We start from the raw sequence: 17,083 nt of genomic DNA, 5'->3' as shown, positions 1-17,083 counted from the left end.
ACCGTGAATCCGAACGGGTCTGGGGCACGGTTAAAGGAGGGTCCCCCCTCCCCTTCCCTATCCAGAGCGGGAAAGGTGTGAGTAGTTGGTTTGAGCCGGACGTTGTGGAAATTACCAGTAGGACGGGATCAACGGCTCCATCAGGACTATTGCTATTTGTGCGCCTGCCGAGATGGACTGACATTCTTATCCACTTGAAACTTGGTTGGGAAGAACGGCGCAAACTGAAATGGGGAGATCGATCAAACATGGCATGGCAGCAGTAGCAGCAGAAGAGAAGAAGCACCGCAAAAGACAAGCAAGCCGTGTTTGATGTGCGCATCCACCCACTCACCCCCTCGTCAAACCAGTTGTGGAAATTTCTGACATGCAGAAGAGGAGGTATTTGGTTAGAGTGAGGGAGAGGAGAAGAAGAGAGGTGAGTAAGAGGGGCCTTTTTTCCCTCAACCTTGCCTTATTCAGGAAGGTCGATAGTAAGAGGTACACACTTGACTAGGATGATGAGGGCTAGTGGTTGCCCCTAGCCGGCGCGCGCGGGAGGGAGAGGGAGGGAGGGGGATAAGACCACGGAGTAATAATTTAGTCTACTGTGTGGTAGTAGTACGTAGTTACTCTTAAGGAGTAGCCTAGCTAGTAGGACAATATTTTTTAGCTGGACACAACAGGAAAAATGGTTCAGGCTGGACAAGGCCGCAAGTTCCAACTGTCACTCTGCAGATGATCGGGACGTATCGCAACACGGCCCCACGTTTCCCCTCTTCTTTTTTTGCCTCTTGTCTTTCTGGCTGTCTGATTGTTTGGCTATCCGTCTCTTCCTTCCCTTCTCTTCTCCTCCCTTAGTTCGCTCCACTCGTCGTCAGTGCACCGACTTTTCTCATCTTTAGCCACCGACAGGCCAGCAACGCCTTCATCGGACAGGGTTGAAGAATGCGATCGCAGTGCTGATCCCAATATGAACTGCAGGTATCCCCATCTACATCAATATATTATTAGCTTGATGCCAACGTTGCATTCATCGGACGGAGAGCAGCAGGGTACTTGCCTCGACACGACTCATAGTAGCCGAGTATCATTCCCATGACTATCATCTGAACAGCAACTTGAATATACCACAATAATTAATCTAATAGATTTCCCAAAAGGGAACAACAACGTGCCGAATAACAAGCTAGATCATAGCTATCTACGATACATCTCGCAACCCGCCCACTAATTGAGTACATCCTCAGCCCGCAACCACAAGTAGGCTACTTACAGCCCCATCCACAACCAAAGATCAGCTACACTAACTAAAATCTCTTAGATTAACCAAAATGTTTCCCACCGACTAGTCTATATCTAGAGTCACACACACACACAGACAAAACCAGGGAAGCATTTAATGGTCCATCCAATAACCACCCGCTAATCAACTAGAGGCGGCCCGCCCCGAAGCAAATCCATCATTGCTCGCTGCCTCTCATTTCCCCTCTCCCCTTCTCCTCTCACTTATACTACCTAGCTAAGTACTTAGTTACCAACCCCCTCAGTTAGCTAACCAGAATACGGGAATCGACTAGGTAGATCACCATTATCGCCATCTCCATCACTTTCTTCATGTGAACATACCTACACATACACGCATACATAATCTAATATATAGCGAACTGAAACATTAAACCAGGATATAGTACATACTATAGAAACAAGTACTAACACAAGTACTAGATAACCCTCCCCCCTCCCCCCCATCGCATCCATGTTAACATTTAGGCTCCAGAGTAACGCCAATTGGTCCACACAACTCATTACTAAAGTAAGTAGTTCACGGCAAATTCACTCCCTTCTGGTAAAGCACCCCGTAACCCCAACGAATGATTATATTGAGTTGAAATCCTGAACTCGGAACATGAGCGAGGGTGAGTAAGTACTATACCAGTATAGTATCTAACCTAACTAGTTAAGAAAAAAAGCTACTATTTAGTCAGTCACCCCGATCGATCGAGAGGAAAGAAAAAGTACTGCATACTACTTTAGTCAATTTCACCGCCCCAAAAAATGAATCATGACCCATTAGTATTATTATAGGATCTTGCAGAAAAGAAGGGTCAGTAGATCTGGAAGTAAAAAAACAAGAAAAGAAAAAAAAAAGCAACAAGGGAAGAAAAAGCAAAAATTAGAGGGGAATAATTCGCCAGCAGAGACAAAAAGACAAGGCGAAGCTAGAAAGTGGAGAGACAGTGTGAGATGAGAGAGCCTCGGGGGGTTCTGGTTCTGGTTCTGGTCCATTCCAGCCGGAGGTTCCACGCCCGCCACTGACGTTGCTAAAAAGGGAAATAAAAATAAATAAGAAAATCAGAAAGAAAATAATAATAAAAGAAGGAAATAATCAAAGGGCTGCGGCGGCTGTTCCATCATCACCATCATCATCGTTACTCAAGAGGTGGGATGGTCCGAGATTTGGCGCTAGACTAGACTTTCTCTACGTTGAGATAGATAGTCAGTCCTCCTCCATTACTGCTACTACTACTACTACTACTACTACTACTACTACTCCATCATCTAGACTATCTACTTATCTCGGAGGAACTTGCAGGAGAGGAGGGGGGAAAGGGAAAAGTAATTAGGTAATGAGGGAGGGACGGGGAGGAACGGAGAAGACAGTCAGCGGAAGTACGGAGTAGTTAGTTAGTATCTCTCTCTAGTCTCTACTACTATAATCACGGAATTATAATGAACAGCACTAAATATATTAAACTAGGGCTGGTACACACATCTAAGAAGTAAAAAAAAAAAGTAAGAAAACCAAGGAAATGCAGGCCCGGGAGCCGCACCCAATTAAGTGCCGCAAGCCCCCGATTTGCGGGTTTGGCGCTCGTGCTGACTCTTCGCCCGTTAACTAGTTAGTTACTGGGGGAAGGAAGGGCTGGATGGATCTATCTAGTAGTAGCGCAGATACGAGGCTCCATCTCAGCGTCATCATCATCTTCAATATGTAACTATGGGAATTGCTGATGCTGCTGCCGCTGCTGCTGTTGTTGCTGCAGCACCATGGCTCTAGGTAAGCCGTGCTGCGTATTTAGCTTCCTTTGCTTACTAGTTTAGCTGACTAGCTAGTTAGTTAGTTAGCACACCACTTTTCATGACCTAACCTGACCCCCCCAACCACCGCCCCTCACCCACCCCCCTGCTAGTTTAGTGCAATGACTACTGATCCGGGCTTACTGGCGCTTGGACTCGTTCGGCTTTTGTACGCCTCCCGTGAATGAGGCTAGTGTGGTTTTGTTCTTCCCTTCTTGCATGCATAGGGTCGGTCACCTTGCGGCGGTTTGGGTAGTACGATGTTGGGGGCTGAAGTGGGCAAGTAGAAGATGAGTTGAGCCCATAATAACTTAAGTATATTTCGGGATTTGAGGATTGATTTGGTTTGGGCAATGTTTACTTCTTTCCTTTCGGAATCTCCGGCTGGCAAGGCTGTGTCTCATCCATGGTTGTGTTGTGTGTGTGTGTGTGTCTGTGTGTGTCTGTGTGCCGGCTTGCCGTCCATAGTATACATGGGTGGTCATGCCACGGGAAAGGCAGAAAACAACTAAGCCGTGATATCTACTCCACTTAGGGTGCTAGACCTTGTGAGGCAATGTAAAAAGTTCTAGGGATGAATTAATTTATGTCTGTTTGCCCTGGCAAGGAAAACCAAGTAGTTAGTTGTTTACAGCCTGGCCTTTTGGCTCAACTGGGCCTGAACTTTCTTAACTCGTTCCCAGGCCTCCAGCGCAAATGGCTCCGTATTTCTAGCATATTCCGCAGCGCGGGCACTACTGGCCTGTCTCAGGGCATATCTCGCCTTGATACCATGCATAATAACCGAGCTCCTCCATGAGAAGAAAGCATCGCCCCATGGGATATCCCCAGTGGGGTCATACCCGGACACCTCACGATACCAGCGGATACAGTCTTCTCGAGCGGGCAAGCCAGGCACCACCTTCGGGACGAACATTGCCTTCTTGTGGTCCACTCCATCGAGGAAAAAGGGACTAGTGAGGTTGCAGAAGTCGGACAGAGGGTGCCCCACCGTGGCCATTTCCCAATCCAACAGGCCAATGACTCGCGGCTCGGATTTGTGAAATATCATATTATCGATCTTATAGTCCCCGTGCACGAGCGTGCCGCGGTCTTGCGGCTGCGTCGTCTTGTCTTCGAAGAAACGCACCATGTCCATGAAATGAGGCAACTCTCCGACAGGTTCCTTGGTCTCCACATCCACGGCTTGTGCCTGCGCCTGTGCAACTGCTGTGAAGGTGGCGATCTGTCGATCATAGAACCCCGTCGGTTTTCCGAACCTCTCCAACCCGACCTTTTGGGGTACTACCCGGTGGAATTTGGCTAATGTCCGGACCGCATCCTGCCATCTGTTGGTAGGGGGGTTGCAGTGGTTAGCTTCTTCTTCCCGCCTCCATGTAACAGTAGCCGCGCCAGGCGGGTTGTATCCTCCCGAAGAGGCAGGGGGAGGGAGGAGGGGATGACGTACAATGCGGTTCTCTCCGCCGGGTCGACCCCAGGCATGGCAGGATCAGTAAAGTGTCGTCCGTCTAGGAATTCCATGATGTAGAAGGGGGTGCCAATTATGCTGCTGTCCTCACAGAGACAGTATGCTTTGGGGACGGGCACGTCGGTATTTCCTAGGGCATGGATGATCTTGTATTCGCGCTCGACTTTGTGCGCGGTCTTGGAGAGTAGCTTGCCCGGGGGCTTCTTGCGCAGGACATATTTGCTGCCGTCGGCGGTGGTGAGTTGATAGGTAGGGTTAGATTGACCAAAGCCAAACTGTAGCGTGTAAGTTGTGTGTGACCAGACGAATCAAATCAAACAGGGCCATCCTATATACCTGCTTCACATCCAAGGGGGTCTTGATATCGGGTACATTGAGATTGAGATAGCGTTCCAGGGAAGGAACATCAATAGGTTGGCGCACCGCTCCAGCCATATCCAAGACAATGCGAACGTCAACAACAACAATATGCTGTGAGACTATATGTAGCACCACCAATTCCTATAAAACGTAGCAAAAGCGGAGAATAAGTCACGCTGGGGATGGGAACAAAACCCGGGGATAGCCCCGATCTCAAGCCAGCCAGCCACGGCCCGCGGCTCACCTGAAGGGGGCGCTGCGGGGAGCCTCGGCTATCCTGGATTCCTTACCCATCTAGGCTTAGTCCAATCCTAACTCACTCACTGTATCAGTCTATCAGAACCACTAGATAAACCAAACAACCCAAACCCGCCAAGCCCATTAAAACGCGCCTCGCGTCTCCCTTCACCGCCAGACGCGTTCCCCCGAAATCGATTCCAGCAACCCCAAATTAGAAAAAATAGAAGAACCCACCATGAAGGGTCTCGCCCTCGCCCTCGCATCTCGTCGATTTACACAACACACCGCATTTCCAACACCTCTTCAGCACCTTTTCAGCCGAAGAAGCATACCCAATTTTTCTTCCTCTCCACTACACACCACCCAGATAATGACCAAGGAGACCACCCCTCCTCCCACCACTACCACTACCAACGAACCTACAACAACTCACGAACCCCCCTCCCTCCCCGCTTCTCCCCTCGCCAAACGCGCCAAACCCAACACCGATACCACAGACACAACTACATCATCAACAATGGGCTCAACCGGCACCCCCCTCCCTCCTCTCCAAGTGAAGAAGCTCACTCCCACGGGCCGCGCCCCGACCCGCGGCTCTGCCTTCGCGGCCGGATACGACATGTACAGCGCCAAGGAGACCGTCATCCCTGCTAAGGGGAAGGCGTTGGTTGATACGGGCATTGCCATTGCTGTGCCGGAGGGAACGTGTGCGTACCAACCTACCTAATACAGAAGAGATGATAGAAACTGATGATACTGGTATCGTGGTATAGACGGCAGAATCGCCCCCCGCTCCGGCCTCGCCTCGAAGCACTTCATTGATACTGGCGCGGGCGTCATCGATGCAGACTACCGGGGAGAGGTCAAGGTTCTTTTGTTTAACCACTCGGATGTGGATTTCGAGGTGAAGGAGGGAGATCGTGTGGCGCAGTTGGTTTTGGAGAGGGTATTTTCTGCCCTGCCCACTTTCTTGATGAATGGCCAATGTGTCAATTAGCTAACTGATGTATAGATCTATACCCCTGAGGTTGTGGTTGTGGAGGAATTGGCCGAGAGTGTTCGTGGGGCTGGTGGGTTTGGAAGTACTGGTGTTTAAATTGGGGGTTCTTTGGAAAGGGTTATGTTAGAGGTATGATGTGTATGGCATGAATGATATCCGTACAATTGGAATACAATTACATTACAATTACATGAACGTGAAGATAGATGTCATCTATGTTTGGTCCGTCACTGCATTTCTTCATGACTGATGGTATGTAAATCAACACCCGTCTATAACTTATCTATAATGCTCAAACAATTCGCCGCCCAGTTAGCAACAGAATCAACGAAACTGCGCCGGCAGATCCTCCCGTCGCCACTCACTCGCCTGGAACTCCACCTCCGGTTCCCGCAGATACTGCGCATGCCGGACCACCCGTACTTCTGCCGCCTTGCTCTCCCGCAGATGCGCCCTCTTCTTCTGGTCCTCCTGGCTGAGCAGCTTCTCACCCTCATCCGGAACAATGGCGCGCAACTCGGCATCTCGCGCCTCCAGAGTCTTCTCTAGTACGCAGTGCATACTCGCCAGCACCTTCCGGGTAGACTGGGCAAGGGGTAACTCCGTAGCGGGAACATCGTCAGGCGAGACCCACGACTTAGTGTTGCGGAGAGTTGCATCGGCGTTGAACACAGCTTCGCGGAAGCGGGCTACCGTGAGAGCGGCGAACATATCGCCGGTACCGCTGAAGTAGCAGTCCAGGGCGGGGACATCGATGCGGAAGAGACGCGGGGCGCCGTCGGAGCGGGTGGTCGAGCCGATGACGGTGAGGGTGTTGGGGAGAGGAGAGTCGGAAAGGCTGGCGATTTGCACGGAGGTGATGATCACGTGGGGGATGTTGTAGATGGCGTGGAGGGCGGTGATGGCTTCAGCGAGGGTGGCGAGGGAGGTGATTTTGATGCCGGAGAGGACTCTGCTTTGGTTAGAGGGAGCAGCAGAAGTAAGGATAAAGGGATGGCTTACTCGGCTTCGAATTGGTTGGGGAGAATAAGGTCTGCGTGGCGGATGACCTTCTTGTAGGCGGGAACGACGTCGTCGTTGACGTAGAGACGGCCTTGGTCGCCCATTACGGGGTCCAGGACTGCGCATGGTTATTACTGCCACCACTTTAAAACAGAGAGAGAGAGAGGGCAGCTCACCCCAGAAGAAAGAACCGGGATTCTTTTCCGCTTTGCGCTGGAGGTCCATGCCAATGGCCCCGACGGCTTCAACGGCAGCTGCACTGGGCGCATAGCCAGAGAGCATGACATCAAAATCAAGCAGGTTACTCTGCGTGAGACCCTCATAGAGCGCGGTGATCTCCTCTGCCGTGGCCCTAGTGCCCTTGAACTGTCTATAACCGGTGTGGTTACCTGAAACTTGGTTAGTAGATGATTACATATATGATATATGGCTGCTTACTGAAGTGCACCGTGTTCAAGGCGGCGACATCACAGCCCATGAGCTGCATGACCGCAGTGGCCATCTTATTGCCCACATATCTGATCCGTCAGTATGGGCAGGAATTGGATGCGACGAGACATCATGATAGATAGGAGGTGTTATCAGATATGACACATACCCGTAGACAACCTAGACCCTTGTCAGCAATGCATTGGGGGTAGGTACCATGGGGGGTACATCCATATGGTTGGGGGAAAACATACATGGCTGGCGACGGCCAAGACCCTGGTCTCAGGGACGAGAAGATCGGCGGACATGATGAAATGAAGGGGAGCTGGGTGGAGGAGAAGAAGAGGAGCAGGCGGGCAAGGAAGGGAACTTCGATGTCATTCTTTCCTTTGGGTCGGCGATAGGCGAGGTGGAACCTCCTGGGTTTGCCGCGTTGTTGATTGGCCCACGGGGCCGGCGTGCAGCCCGTGCTCCCTCGGGAGTTTTTGAATTATCTTATTAAGGGATTTCCATCCGGCAGTTTATTTTCCTATCTTCTATCTGAATAGTAGTAGTTCTCTGGTTCGGAGTGATAAGAATAGCTGTTACACTCCTCGAGTCAGTCATGACGCTAATTCTGGTGGCGCCAGTTTCAGACGAGAACACAACAGGCAGAATAACCGAACTGTCCGCTATGCTCATTGACTTGTGAAAAGTCCTCTTTTGCTTTGTACTAGGAGCAAGGAGTCCAATCAGTTGCCCTGCTAAGAATAAACCCTGAGGGGTCCAGACTCTTTGCCCGTCGGTCTAGTCTCGACTGTTCCATCCAGCCTATACCAATTATGCCCGTTTTTTCTCTTTGGCGCACGGCTCACTCCGTCAGGCACGCCCCTGACCCTGCTCGTGTGTGTGTCTTGTCCACAATGTGCCATGGCTTTACTCTCGTTGTGTGATTGTTCCCGTTGTAGTACAGTAGCCTCAAGGTTTAGATTAAAGCTGCCCTCTCCCATCCTGAAGTGCCCTAATCCATCCTTCCAACCCCCTTGCCCTGCCACCGAGCAGCCATCCCAAGACCATGTAATTGGATAACCACATTCCTTTTGATTTCTTTGCCGTCTATATACACACTCTCTCTTCATCTAAAATCTAGTCCCTCATTAAGGAGATCCAATCGACCATCACCACCATGGTATCCATCTACACGCCGCGTGCACGCCCAGCACGACCACACCAACACCAACACCAACGATCACTCCTTCTCTTAACCCTACTCGCCCTCCCATCCGTACTAGGATCCGTGCTTCCATCCAACGCAGAAATAAGCAGCGGAGAGATCGTCAATGCGGATCACTCCGCAGCACATACCACCACCACAGACCAACAACTATCACCAGATATCTTCACCACCACCACCCTCACCCTCCACCCCCGCACCACCAACAACAACACCTCCATATCCACCGACACTACCTCCACCACAACCTCATCCTTCCCAACCGCCTTCGACACCTCCCTAACCAACAACTTCACCACAACCACCTGCTCCACCTTCTTCCACACCCTCCTAACCAACACGACCCTAACAACCTGCCACGCCATCTCCCTCTTACTCCGCGACTCAACCTCCTTCTTCCACGCCCTCACCTCCGCCCCAACCACCTCCTCCATCCTCGACACCGCATGCGCCTCAGACCTCTCCACCTGCAGCACCGCCCTCACCACCTTCGCCACCTCCCTCCTCCAGTCCTCGACCTGCCTGCACGATTACAACGCAGGCAACCAAGCCGTGGTATCCCTCTACACAGACCTGATCGTCTACGCGCCCATCTACCGCGCCACCTGCCTGCAGTCCCCCACAACAAATAACTATTGTTTCGTGGATGCGGTTACGAATACCACGAATGCCGTCGACTATGATGTGTATTTCGTGCCGTATGGGAGTGCGATTTCGACTAAGCCCTGGCCGACCTGTAATGAGTGTTTGCAGGCCACTTTGAATGTGTATAAGGAGTATGCGAGTGTGAATGGGCAGCCGCTGGCGGGGAGTTATTTGCCCACGGCGAAGGGGGTGGACGGGGTTTGTGGGGAGGGGTTTGCGGATGTTAATGTTACAGTTGGGGTGGTTGGGGATAGGGTTAGTAGTGGTGCTGGAGGTGGTGGTGGTGTGAAGGATTGGAGGGGTGGATTGGGGTTGGGGTTGGTGGTGGTGGTGGGGTGGAGTGTTGGATGGGTGATCATGGGGGTATGATAATATATGTGATGTGATATGGTTATGTTTTTTTTTTTTTTACATATGGAGGGATATTTCTAATGTCTATACTTTAATTTCTCTTATCTACACCTCACTCATTCACCACTCTCGCTTTAGTTTTGAAGGTATATGGAAATATGAAATAATATCTTATTCAAAACCAGGTATATCCAGCCCGTAGGCAAATAAATATCAAACAGTGCAGAAGAATATCAAAATGTGGGGGCCACTATATCATCTCGTCACATATTTCATGATACGAATAATCCGGGGGTTACTGTCGGTTTGCTAACTTCGTCGAAAACTGTCGCCCAGCGCTACACCTACCAGGCTTTGAGGCCCGAAGCTCTCACTCCCCAAGCCTGACGCTGGGCTCTGCGTTGATGCGTCTCTCTCCCGCTTGATCCGGAAGAAGGCCAGCTTGGTGAACCGGTTGAGCTGCGCCCAAAAGTGTCGTCCTGCCGGATGCGCCGCAATGCGCTCCAGGAGATCGACCGCTGCCTCGCGAACCGGCTGGTGTGGGTGGAACAGTCCCATGCCGAGGTAGAAGAGTCCCGCTTGGTTCTCCGGAGTCACGGTCAAAAGCTGGCAGATGCCTGCGTAGTCCTTGACCGCATGCGCAAATGAGATGTAGATCGCCCCCGCATCGGCCGGCGGCAGCCTCAGCGCCCGTAGCCGGTCATGATGATGATGCAGGTCTGGCTTCTGAATCGGCCGTGAGGGATAATACATGGCTGCAATGTCTTGAATAAAGGAGTAATATGATCGCGTCGTCCGCCAGCCTTCAATCCTTGCCACCGACGCCATCAGCTCGCGTTGCTTGGAGCCCTCGTCTGGCCACACGTAACCGTGTCCGCGGAGCGTTGTCGGATCAAGCGGATCTGCCTGAAGGCCGCTTGGGCTTTCGGGCGAAAGCTCTTCGTTGGGCCCGATAACATACAAATTGGACGCCCCGTAGACCGTCTCCTCGAAGGCAGCAGCAACACGGGTGAACTTGGTGATATAGGCGCGCCACTTCGCTCGGATGGCATTCTCGCCGTATCGGTTGGTGATGCTGCGCTGCACCTCCTCCATAAAGACATTGTCCCCACTCGGATCTGAATTGTTACTCGGCGGTGGATGGTGGTTCATGGCAGCTTGCTGCTGGAAGTACAAGAGTCCTTCGGTAACAGGGGCCGGTTCGATGTGGCTGCTGATCTTCATTCGGCCCGTGGGCAGGTCGCAGAGCACATCCCACCACTCGGGGTGGTTGGCAAAGGTAGGATTTGTCACGCCGGCAATGAAACCAGGGACCCTCAGTAGGTCATCGATCTTCGTCAAATCGGTGTACGGGAACGCATGTCTGGTGAAGCCGCGCAATATACCGCCCGACGCAAGGGCGCACGCCGCCAACACTGCCTCGGCCACCTCGCCTGAAGGGCGGTTATGCCCCAGGAATATCACACGCTTCTGAGTCAGCATGGCGTTGACGAGGACAATGATCGGATGGGTAAAGGGCCCGCTCGTGGTGAGGTGGGGGTGGATGGGAAAGGGCTGTGGCGAGGCCGCATGCGGAGTAGAAAAGATCTGGATGAGCTTGACGAGGGAAAAGTCGCCCACAACCTCCGGCCAAATGACCGTTGGCACCTTGACAGGAATAGGAATGTCGTTGTAGACGATCTTAGACTCAAACTCGTGGGTATCTCGGGGTAGCGTGTATCGAGGGGCGGCCGGCCTTTTCGGGGATGGGGGCTCGTCGTCGAAAGGCGTCCCGTCTTCGAGTTGTCGCTGGTAGATCATCTGCTCAAATTTCTCGATGAACATATCCTTGCAATTGCTCGCCTGCAAGATTAATCGCTCTAAAAGAGATAGCCTGGGCATCAACGACAGGTCCATGGCGTTCACGGCATTGTATAACGATGCGAGCGTCTCGGGGTAGGGGTTCTTGAAGTAATCCTCCAGGGCTAGGAGAAGTAGAGGCTATCGTGGCCGGTCAGCTCAACCACATGCGCTGTACTGGGTGAACATACTTTATATATATGTAGGAAAGAATGTCGCGTACAAATCGCCATGGCTTTGACAACGGCACCACTGTGATTGTTCAGTATTGACTAGGCAGCCGGAAACCCATGGAAGGACATACCGCTTGACGGAATTATCTTGCTTCGTATTTACAAGGTTGAGCACATACATCAAGGGTGGCCCCTCGCCACCCTCTTCTTCGTCGCTGCTCTCCTCTTCGGTTGACCCGTCGACATCCTCGCTATCCCCGTCGCCGCTCTCCGCATCCCCTATCCGGGACTTCTTTTTCTTCTTCTTTTTCTTGCCGGTACTGGCGTCGTCGTCCTCGTCGGCATCCGCGCTCGTGTCCTTATGTAGGAAGAAGATCGTCCAGTCTTGACTCCGAACATGCGTCTGATCGGGAAGCATCAGCTCCGCTAGCATACTCTCGTCGCCACTGATTGCAGCGGGATACTGATGCTCCATGATCGGGCCACGGTCAATGTGGAACGAGGCCACGAGGATGTACTCGACATGTCGCTCGGGCGAATCTCGGGGGTATTGCGATTTGCATCGTCGCGGTTTGGGATAGAGAGCAGAGGGACCATTGCCCAGCGAGCGACGGCGCGCCGAGTTCCCCGAACTACTGGGGGTGCGCCGGTGGATGATGGAAGGGGAAGGGGAGAGGCGGGGATGGCCATTGGCCTTGGAAGGATTGGTGGTGGCCGCAAGCGAGAGGGTGGAATCGTCAGTAGGTCGGTAGGGAAGTGAGATGCTCATTTTCTGGCCGGAGAACTTGGGGTCGAGGTGGGCACGGGGGTCATTCAGATCGAGAGCGGATCGGGGGTGGCAAGTGATAGCTCCAGAGGACCGGCGAACAATGAGCACGAGGATAACGATAATAGCAGCATACTCGATCAATTAATCCCAGTAGAAAACCGAGGCGACCTGACTCAGGCAACTGATACTGTCGAACTGTCAGTCATTGTCGGGGATCATGAGCCAGGGCGGACTTTGGGGGGGGGGGAAAGAGAGGTTCGTCGATCGGAGGATTAGTCGGGATAGACTCAGGGGAAAAAGAAAGGGGACGAGAGCCTCCAAAGCCCACGCACCGACGATGATCTCCACAGCGGGGAAAGGCGACGGGAGACAAACCAGCACCACCGACCGCCATGGCCTCAATGCATGCAGTTGGGGGGTGGGAAGTAAGAGTAATTGCAATGGGACGTGCAATGAACACGGGAGATCTAGGCCATGAGATCTAGACCACCAGATGGTAGATTGTTTTAGATCGATGATAATAATAGAGAAGATGCCAACGATCGGATCTCTTTCTCCGTGCAATTCGATTGAGGGAACTTCAGACTTGCAGCAACTGCCGCTTCTTGCCTTTCTTGGGCCCCGCACGTGCCCCCTCCGTCTCGGCCCGACTTGAACCCCCGATGCCTTGTTGTTTGTTTGGCTGCCTTTCCCCTTCTGGGAACTATGTATGAATGGTTATCTCCATCCCCCATTCTATCCTGCCATCTTTTCCCCTCTTGATCCTTCTTTGCTGTGTGTGATCCCCCCAATCTGATAGGGGATTTTGTACAGTTGCATATCATCGTCATATTTATTCTCCACATTGTTTAATCCAGCATGGTAAGTACTCATCCTCCCATTTTCCTCCCTCCGCACTCCGCTCACCGCCGTATCTACAGGTCTCCTCCAACGCCCCTTCAGGCCATCGCCATTATCATTTGGCTCCCCTCGACCCTCCCCTTTTCGCCGTCCTTCCACGCCCAACTCCCCTCCTCAAGGCCGTTCAAGCACCCCTGGCAGTTCCCCCGGTCGCGGATACACCCCGGTCCAGTCTCCGAGCAAACTCAAGGAATCATACACAGTCGAGGAAGATGACGGTTCATCACCCAAAAGCAAGCCCAGGAGTCCCATTGCGCAGCCCCGATTCACACGAGAGGCGCCCCCCTCGCCAACGAGGGGCGCCAATGCCCCGGATTCGTCGCCGTCGTTGATGGAAGCCAAAGCCACGAACATGATGGCGGCGTCATCTGATGCCGCAGCCAAACTTCCCCCGGCACAACTGCGGGAAATCAGAGAAGCCTTCCAAGTTCTGGACCGAGATAACGATGGTTTGGTAGATAAGGACGACGTGGCGGATGTGCTTACGAACGTGGGTATGTAAAAGAAGGCTAGCTAAAGACTAGCTAGTCGATCATCTTAGGGCGATGACATATGATACTGACGCAATGCTGCTCGACAGGCCAAGACCCGACTGCCATTTCCAAGTTCTTCCCTCTGGGGGGTCCCCAGACTATGAATTTCCCCACCTTTCTCAATACCCTCTCACAGCTGCTCGCCCCTCTTTCTTCCCGCCAAGAGCTCATGAATGCCCTAGCGGCCTTTGACGAGGACGATAGCGGTCAGATCGACGTCGACGAGCTGCGCGATGCTCTCTTACATACAGCGTCCGAGGACGGAGACCATCCGCTAAGCGACCGGGAGATCAATGAGGTACTCAGTGGATTTACGGGACGCCGAGCATTTGGTGGGAAAGGTGCTCGGGCAACGGGCGGAGGTAAGAGGGGGGAGGTATTCCGATACCAGGACTTTGTCAGTGGAATCATGGGAGGGACAGAGAATGGATCGACGAATCGCCGCGACGCCTAGTAGATAGCCGCAACGGCGGAGTGGGAATTATTGCTTATAGTTCGGTAACGGCGTTCGGATGAGGAGGGATACCGATAGTTAGGGAACCCGACTGGCTCTGGCAGCCATTGACCTGCAATTTTTGGAACTCCGTAGAGACAACAACAGCAGCAACAACAACAAATACACCAGCAACACCATGTAGATACCTTTCAGGGCAGCTCCATCTGCGGAAAGTTAAACATGACAGCCAGCCAGGAACATGTCACGATGGAAATAAAGTTGACAGGGCGAAGGACCAGACAAGATAAGACTCGTGGGCCCGCGAGGATTAAGGCCAGGAATTTCCCATGGCAACTGAGCTTTTTCGCTCGCGTCGTCGCGTGTCCCCGCATTCCGTCCGTCGGCAAAAAAAGGCCCGCCATCAGATTGAAACTCTGAAGAGTGAGAAAGAGAGAAAGAGAGAGACACTAAAAATTAGTGATGATCCCAAGCTGCAGCAGAACCCCCTAAGAAGCCATTGATTTCTTGCATCCGTCCGGCGTCGTTTCTCTCTCCAACCATTCATTCTCCCCATTTCCATTCCTAGTTATTATTTACTCTTACGTGATATAAATTTCTCCAGGCTCCTTTTCTTTTTTCCTTTTTTTTTTTTTGTCTATCATTATTGTCATTATAATATTCATGGATCATCTTCCTATCCTTCTTTGATTCCAGGTTCAAGGAAGATGGTTGTATCTCTGCGCCAGATGCAGACCCCCAACCCCAATCCTTGCTGATCCAATCGAGCGTCTGTCCGTCACACCTGCAGCAGAGCCCACTCTTTCTCTCCCTCCACTCCTCCAGCCCAGCCCAGCCCAGCCCAGCATGGCGCCCTCCGAGTCCTCTCCTTCTCCCTCGTCCTTTCATCCCACCCAGGCCCAGCTTAATCTCGCTGCTCTGGCTGGGTCACCTTCACCGCGGACCATGCGAGGCTTGCGCAAGATCCAGTCTCACCAAATCCTCTCATCTCACCCACCTTCTTCTGCTCATCATCCGCCGTCGGGGCGCTTGTCTGCTGGCGCCGAGGAGCTCGCCCAACCTCCTCAGCTGGACTCGCCCGTGCGACTGCGCTCGCAACGCCGGGCGCGCTCCAACAGCGATGCCTCGTCTCGGGAGGCCCCTGCGATAGGAACTCAAAAGCGATCGGCTAGAAAGACGGGTTCTGGGTTTGGAATCAAGCGCTCGGTCTTGGAGACTCTCCTCCGGGACGGTCCGCACCAGGGCAACCTTCAGGAGGGTCTCCAGGAGCTCCGGTACCTCGTTCTCTCGACACGAGTTGAAGCAGACGCGGATGGCATGGTATATAGCCCGCTCTCCCTCGTGCTCTTTCTGCCCCTCGTGGAATCAAGAGCCCACACGTTCACTAACACTATCGCGACAGTCCACTTACCGAATCTACCTCTGGCTCGTCCTTCTCGATGTTTCTCCCGTTCCAACCGACGAATACCTCTCCCTTATCCACCGTGGTCGCTCCCCAGCCTACACCAAAATCCGCAATGACACATTCCGCACGATGGCCACAGACCCCCTATTCAAACGCCGCGTTACGGAAGCCAGCCTGATCCGGCTTCTCAACGCTGTCGCATGGAAACTTCACGATGCAAAGAATAAATACCGATCGCGATCGCGTCCCTCGTCACGTCTCCGAGAGATTGAGCTTTTGATCAACACACCTCCGAGCATTGAAGAAGAGCCCTCCCCATCTGGAACACCAGGTAGTGTTGCCAGCAGTCGCGGCGGCAGCAGCGGGATTACAAATGAATCAGCGATCTACGTCCAAGGCATGAATGTGCTCTGCGCTCCATTCCTCTACGCCGCCCGCAGCGAAGTCGAGGCCTTTGCCCTGTTTCACTCGTTTATTACACGCGAATGTCCGGGTTACATCCGCGGCGCCATGGATGGGGTTCATCGGGGACTGCGCTTGGTCGATCAATGTTTAGAGATCGTTGAGCCCAAACTAGCGGCCTACCTCTTCTCTAAGGGCCTACAGGCGAAACTCTATGCCTTTCCGTCGGTGTTGACCCTCTGCGCGTGCACGCCTCCTCTTCCGGAAGTGCTTCATCTTTGGGACTTTTTGTTCGCGTACGGAACACATCTAAATATCTTGTGTATCGTGGCGCAATTAATTCGAATGAGGGACACGATCCTGGAAAGTCCGAGGTATGTTTCCTTTTTTTCTTTTCTTTGCCTTTCCCCTTTCCTACCTTTGTTCATTCCCCCTTTTCATGTTTTCTTCTTTCCTCGTCCGCCTCGTCCCCTCGAAAAAGCAATACCATACCACCAAAAACAAAACAAAAACGGGGATAAACAAGACAAATCACATCCCCTCAGAACACAGCCCCGACACACAGCTCCCTCTGAGAGGATAAATCTCCTGGGCACGATATGATAGCCCCCAAACCCAAAACAAAGCCCGCAGCAGACATTTCAGAGAACATGTGAAGTGAGGTAACAGCGCTAACGACCCATCCACAGTCCTAACAAAATCCTCCGATCCTTCCCACCACTAGACGCCAAAGAGATCATCGCCCTGACGGTCCTAATCGTCCGCAAGATCCCCGAGCCGCTGTACGCTGAATTAATCGACCATGCCAAATGATGACATGTTCTCTTCCCTGTTTTCCAG

The 17,083-nt window shown here is 52.5% G+C and overlaps 7 protein-coding genes across 7 annotated transcripts; 4 read left to right on the top strand and 3 right to left on the bottom strand.

Annotated features, from left to right (window-relative positions):
• Nucleotides 1–3,635: 3,635 nt before the first annotated feature.
• On the bottom strand, nt 3,636–5,053 carry BO83DRAFT_373984 (phosphotransferase family protein). Its single transcript, XM_025530095.1, has 3 exons — nt 4,865–5,053; nt 4,508–4,803; nt 3,636–4,388 (listed from the first exon to the last, which is right to left on the bottom strand). Exons 1-3 carry the CDS (start codon nt 4,961–4,963, stop codon nt 3,689–3,691), a joined length of 1,095 nt encoding a protein of 364 aa, XP_025393159.1. The 5' UTR covers nt 4,964–5,053; the 3' UTR covers nt 3,636–3,688.
• A 289-nt stretch (nt 5,054–5,342) lies between these two features.
• Nucleotides 5,343–6,298, top strand: BO83DRAFT_373983 (dUTP diphosphatase). Its single transcript, XM_025530094.1, has 3 exons — nt 5,343–5,835; nt 5,902–6,074; nt 6,141–6,298. Exons 1-3 carry the CDS (start codon nt 5,364–5,366, stop codon nt 6,222–6,224), a joined length of 729 nt encoding a protein of 242 aa, XP_025393158.1. The 5' UTR covers nt 5,343–5,363; the 3' UTR covers nt 6,225–6,298.
• Nucleotides 6,299–6,340: 42 nt separating this feature from the next.
• BO83DRAFT_373982 (pyridoxal kinase) lies at nt 6,341–7,895 on the bottom strand. The gene is made up of 6 exons (XM_025530093.1): nt 7,814–7,895; nt 7,729–7,739; nt 7,569–7,648; nt 7,307–7,519; nt 7,131–7,248; nt 6,341–7,080 (listed from the first exon to the last, which is right to left on the bottom strand). The coding sequence occupies exons 1-6, from the start codon at nt 7,865–7,867 to the stop codon at nt 6,453–6,455; spliced, it is 1,104 nt and encodes a 367-aa protein (XP_025393157.1). The 5' UTR covers nt 7,868–7,895; the 3' UTR covers nt 6,341–6,452.
• A 662-nt stretch (nt 7,896–8,557) lies between these two features.
• Nucleotides 8,558–9,786, top strand: BO83DRAFT_433198 (uncharacterized protein; the record flags this gene model as incomplete). The annotated part of the gene is made up of 1 exon (XM_025535662.1): nt 8,558–9,786. The coding sequence occupies exon 1, from the start codon at nt 8,725–8,727 to the stop codon at nt 9,784–9,786; it is 1,062 nt and encodes a 353-aa protein (XP_025393156.1). The 5' UTR covers nt 8,558–8,724.
• A 164-nt stretch (nt 9,787–9,950) lies between these two features.
• BO83DRAFT_351240 (AFI1/MesA family protein) lies at nt 9,951–12,769 on the bottom strand. The gene is made up of 3 exons (XM_025528936.1): nt 11,912–12,769; nt 11,799–11,859; nt 9,951–11,748 (listed from the first exon to the last, which is right to left on the bottom strand). Exons 1-3 carry the CDS (start codon nt 12,547–12,549, stop codon nt 10,078–10,080), a joined length of 2,370 nt encoding a protein of 789 aa, XP_025393155.1. The 5' UTR covers nt 12,550–12,769; the 3' UTR covers nt 9,951–10,077.
• Nucleotides 12,770–13,289: 520 nt separating this feature from the next.
• On the top strand, nt 13,290–14,553 carry BO83DRAFT_373980 (putative calmodulin). The gene is made up of 3 exons (XM_025530092.1): nt 13,290–13,414; nt 13,470–13,943; nt 14,030–14,553. The coding sequence occupies exons 1-3, from the start codon at nt 13,408–13,410 to the stop codon at nt 14,434–14,436; spliced, it is 888 nt and encodes a 295-aa protein (XP_025393154.1). The 5' UTR covers nt 13,290–13,407; the 3' UTR covers nt 14,437–14,553.
• A 729-nt stretch (nt 14,554–15,282) lies between these two features.
• On the top strand, nt 15,283–17,056 carry BO83DRAFT_394665 (TBC domain-containing protein; the record flags this gene model as incomplete). Its single annotated transcript, XM_025533027.1, has 3 exons — nt 15,283–15,756; nt 15,839–16,617; nt 16,933–17,056. The coding sequence occupies 3 exons, from the start codon at nt 15,283–15,285 to the stop codon at nt 17,054–17,056; spliced, it is 1,377 nt and encodes a 458-aa protein (XP_025393153.1).
• Nucleotides 17,057–17,083: the final 27 nt, after the last annotated feature.

This window comes from Aspergillus eucalypticola (assembly GCF_003184535.1).
Source record: "Aspergillus eucalypticola CBS 122712 chromosome Unknown BO83scaffold_1, whole genome shotgun sequence".
NCBI classification, from domain to species: domain Eukaryota; kingdom Fungi; phylum Ascomycota; class Eurotiomycetes; order Eurotiales; family Aspergillaceae; genus Aspergillus; species Aspergillus eucalypticola.
Note: the sequence above shows the minus strand (reverse complement) of the source record. Positions and strands in the feature narration are given on the sequence as shown.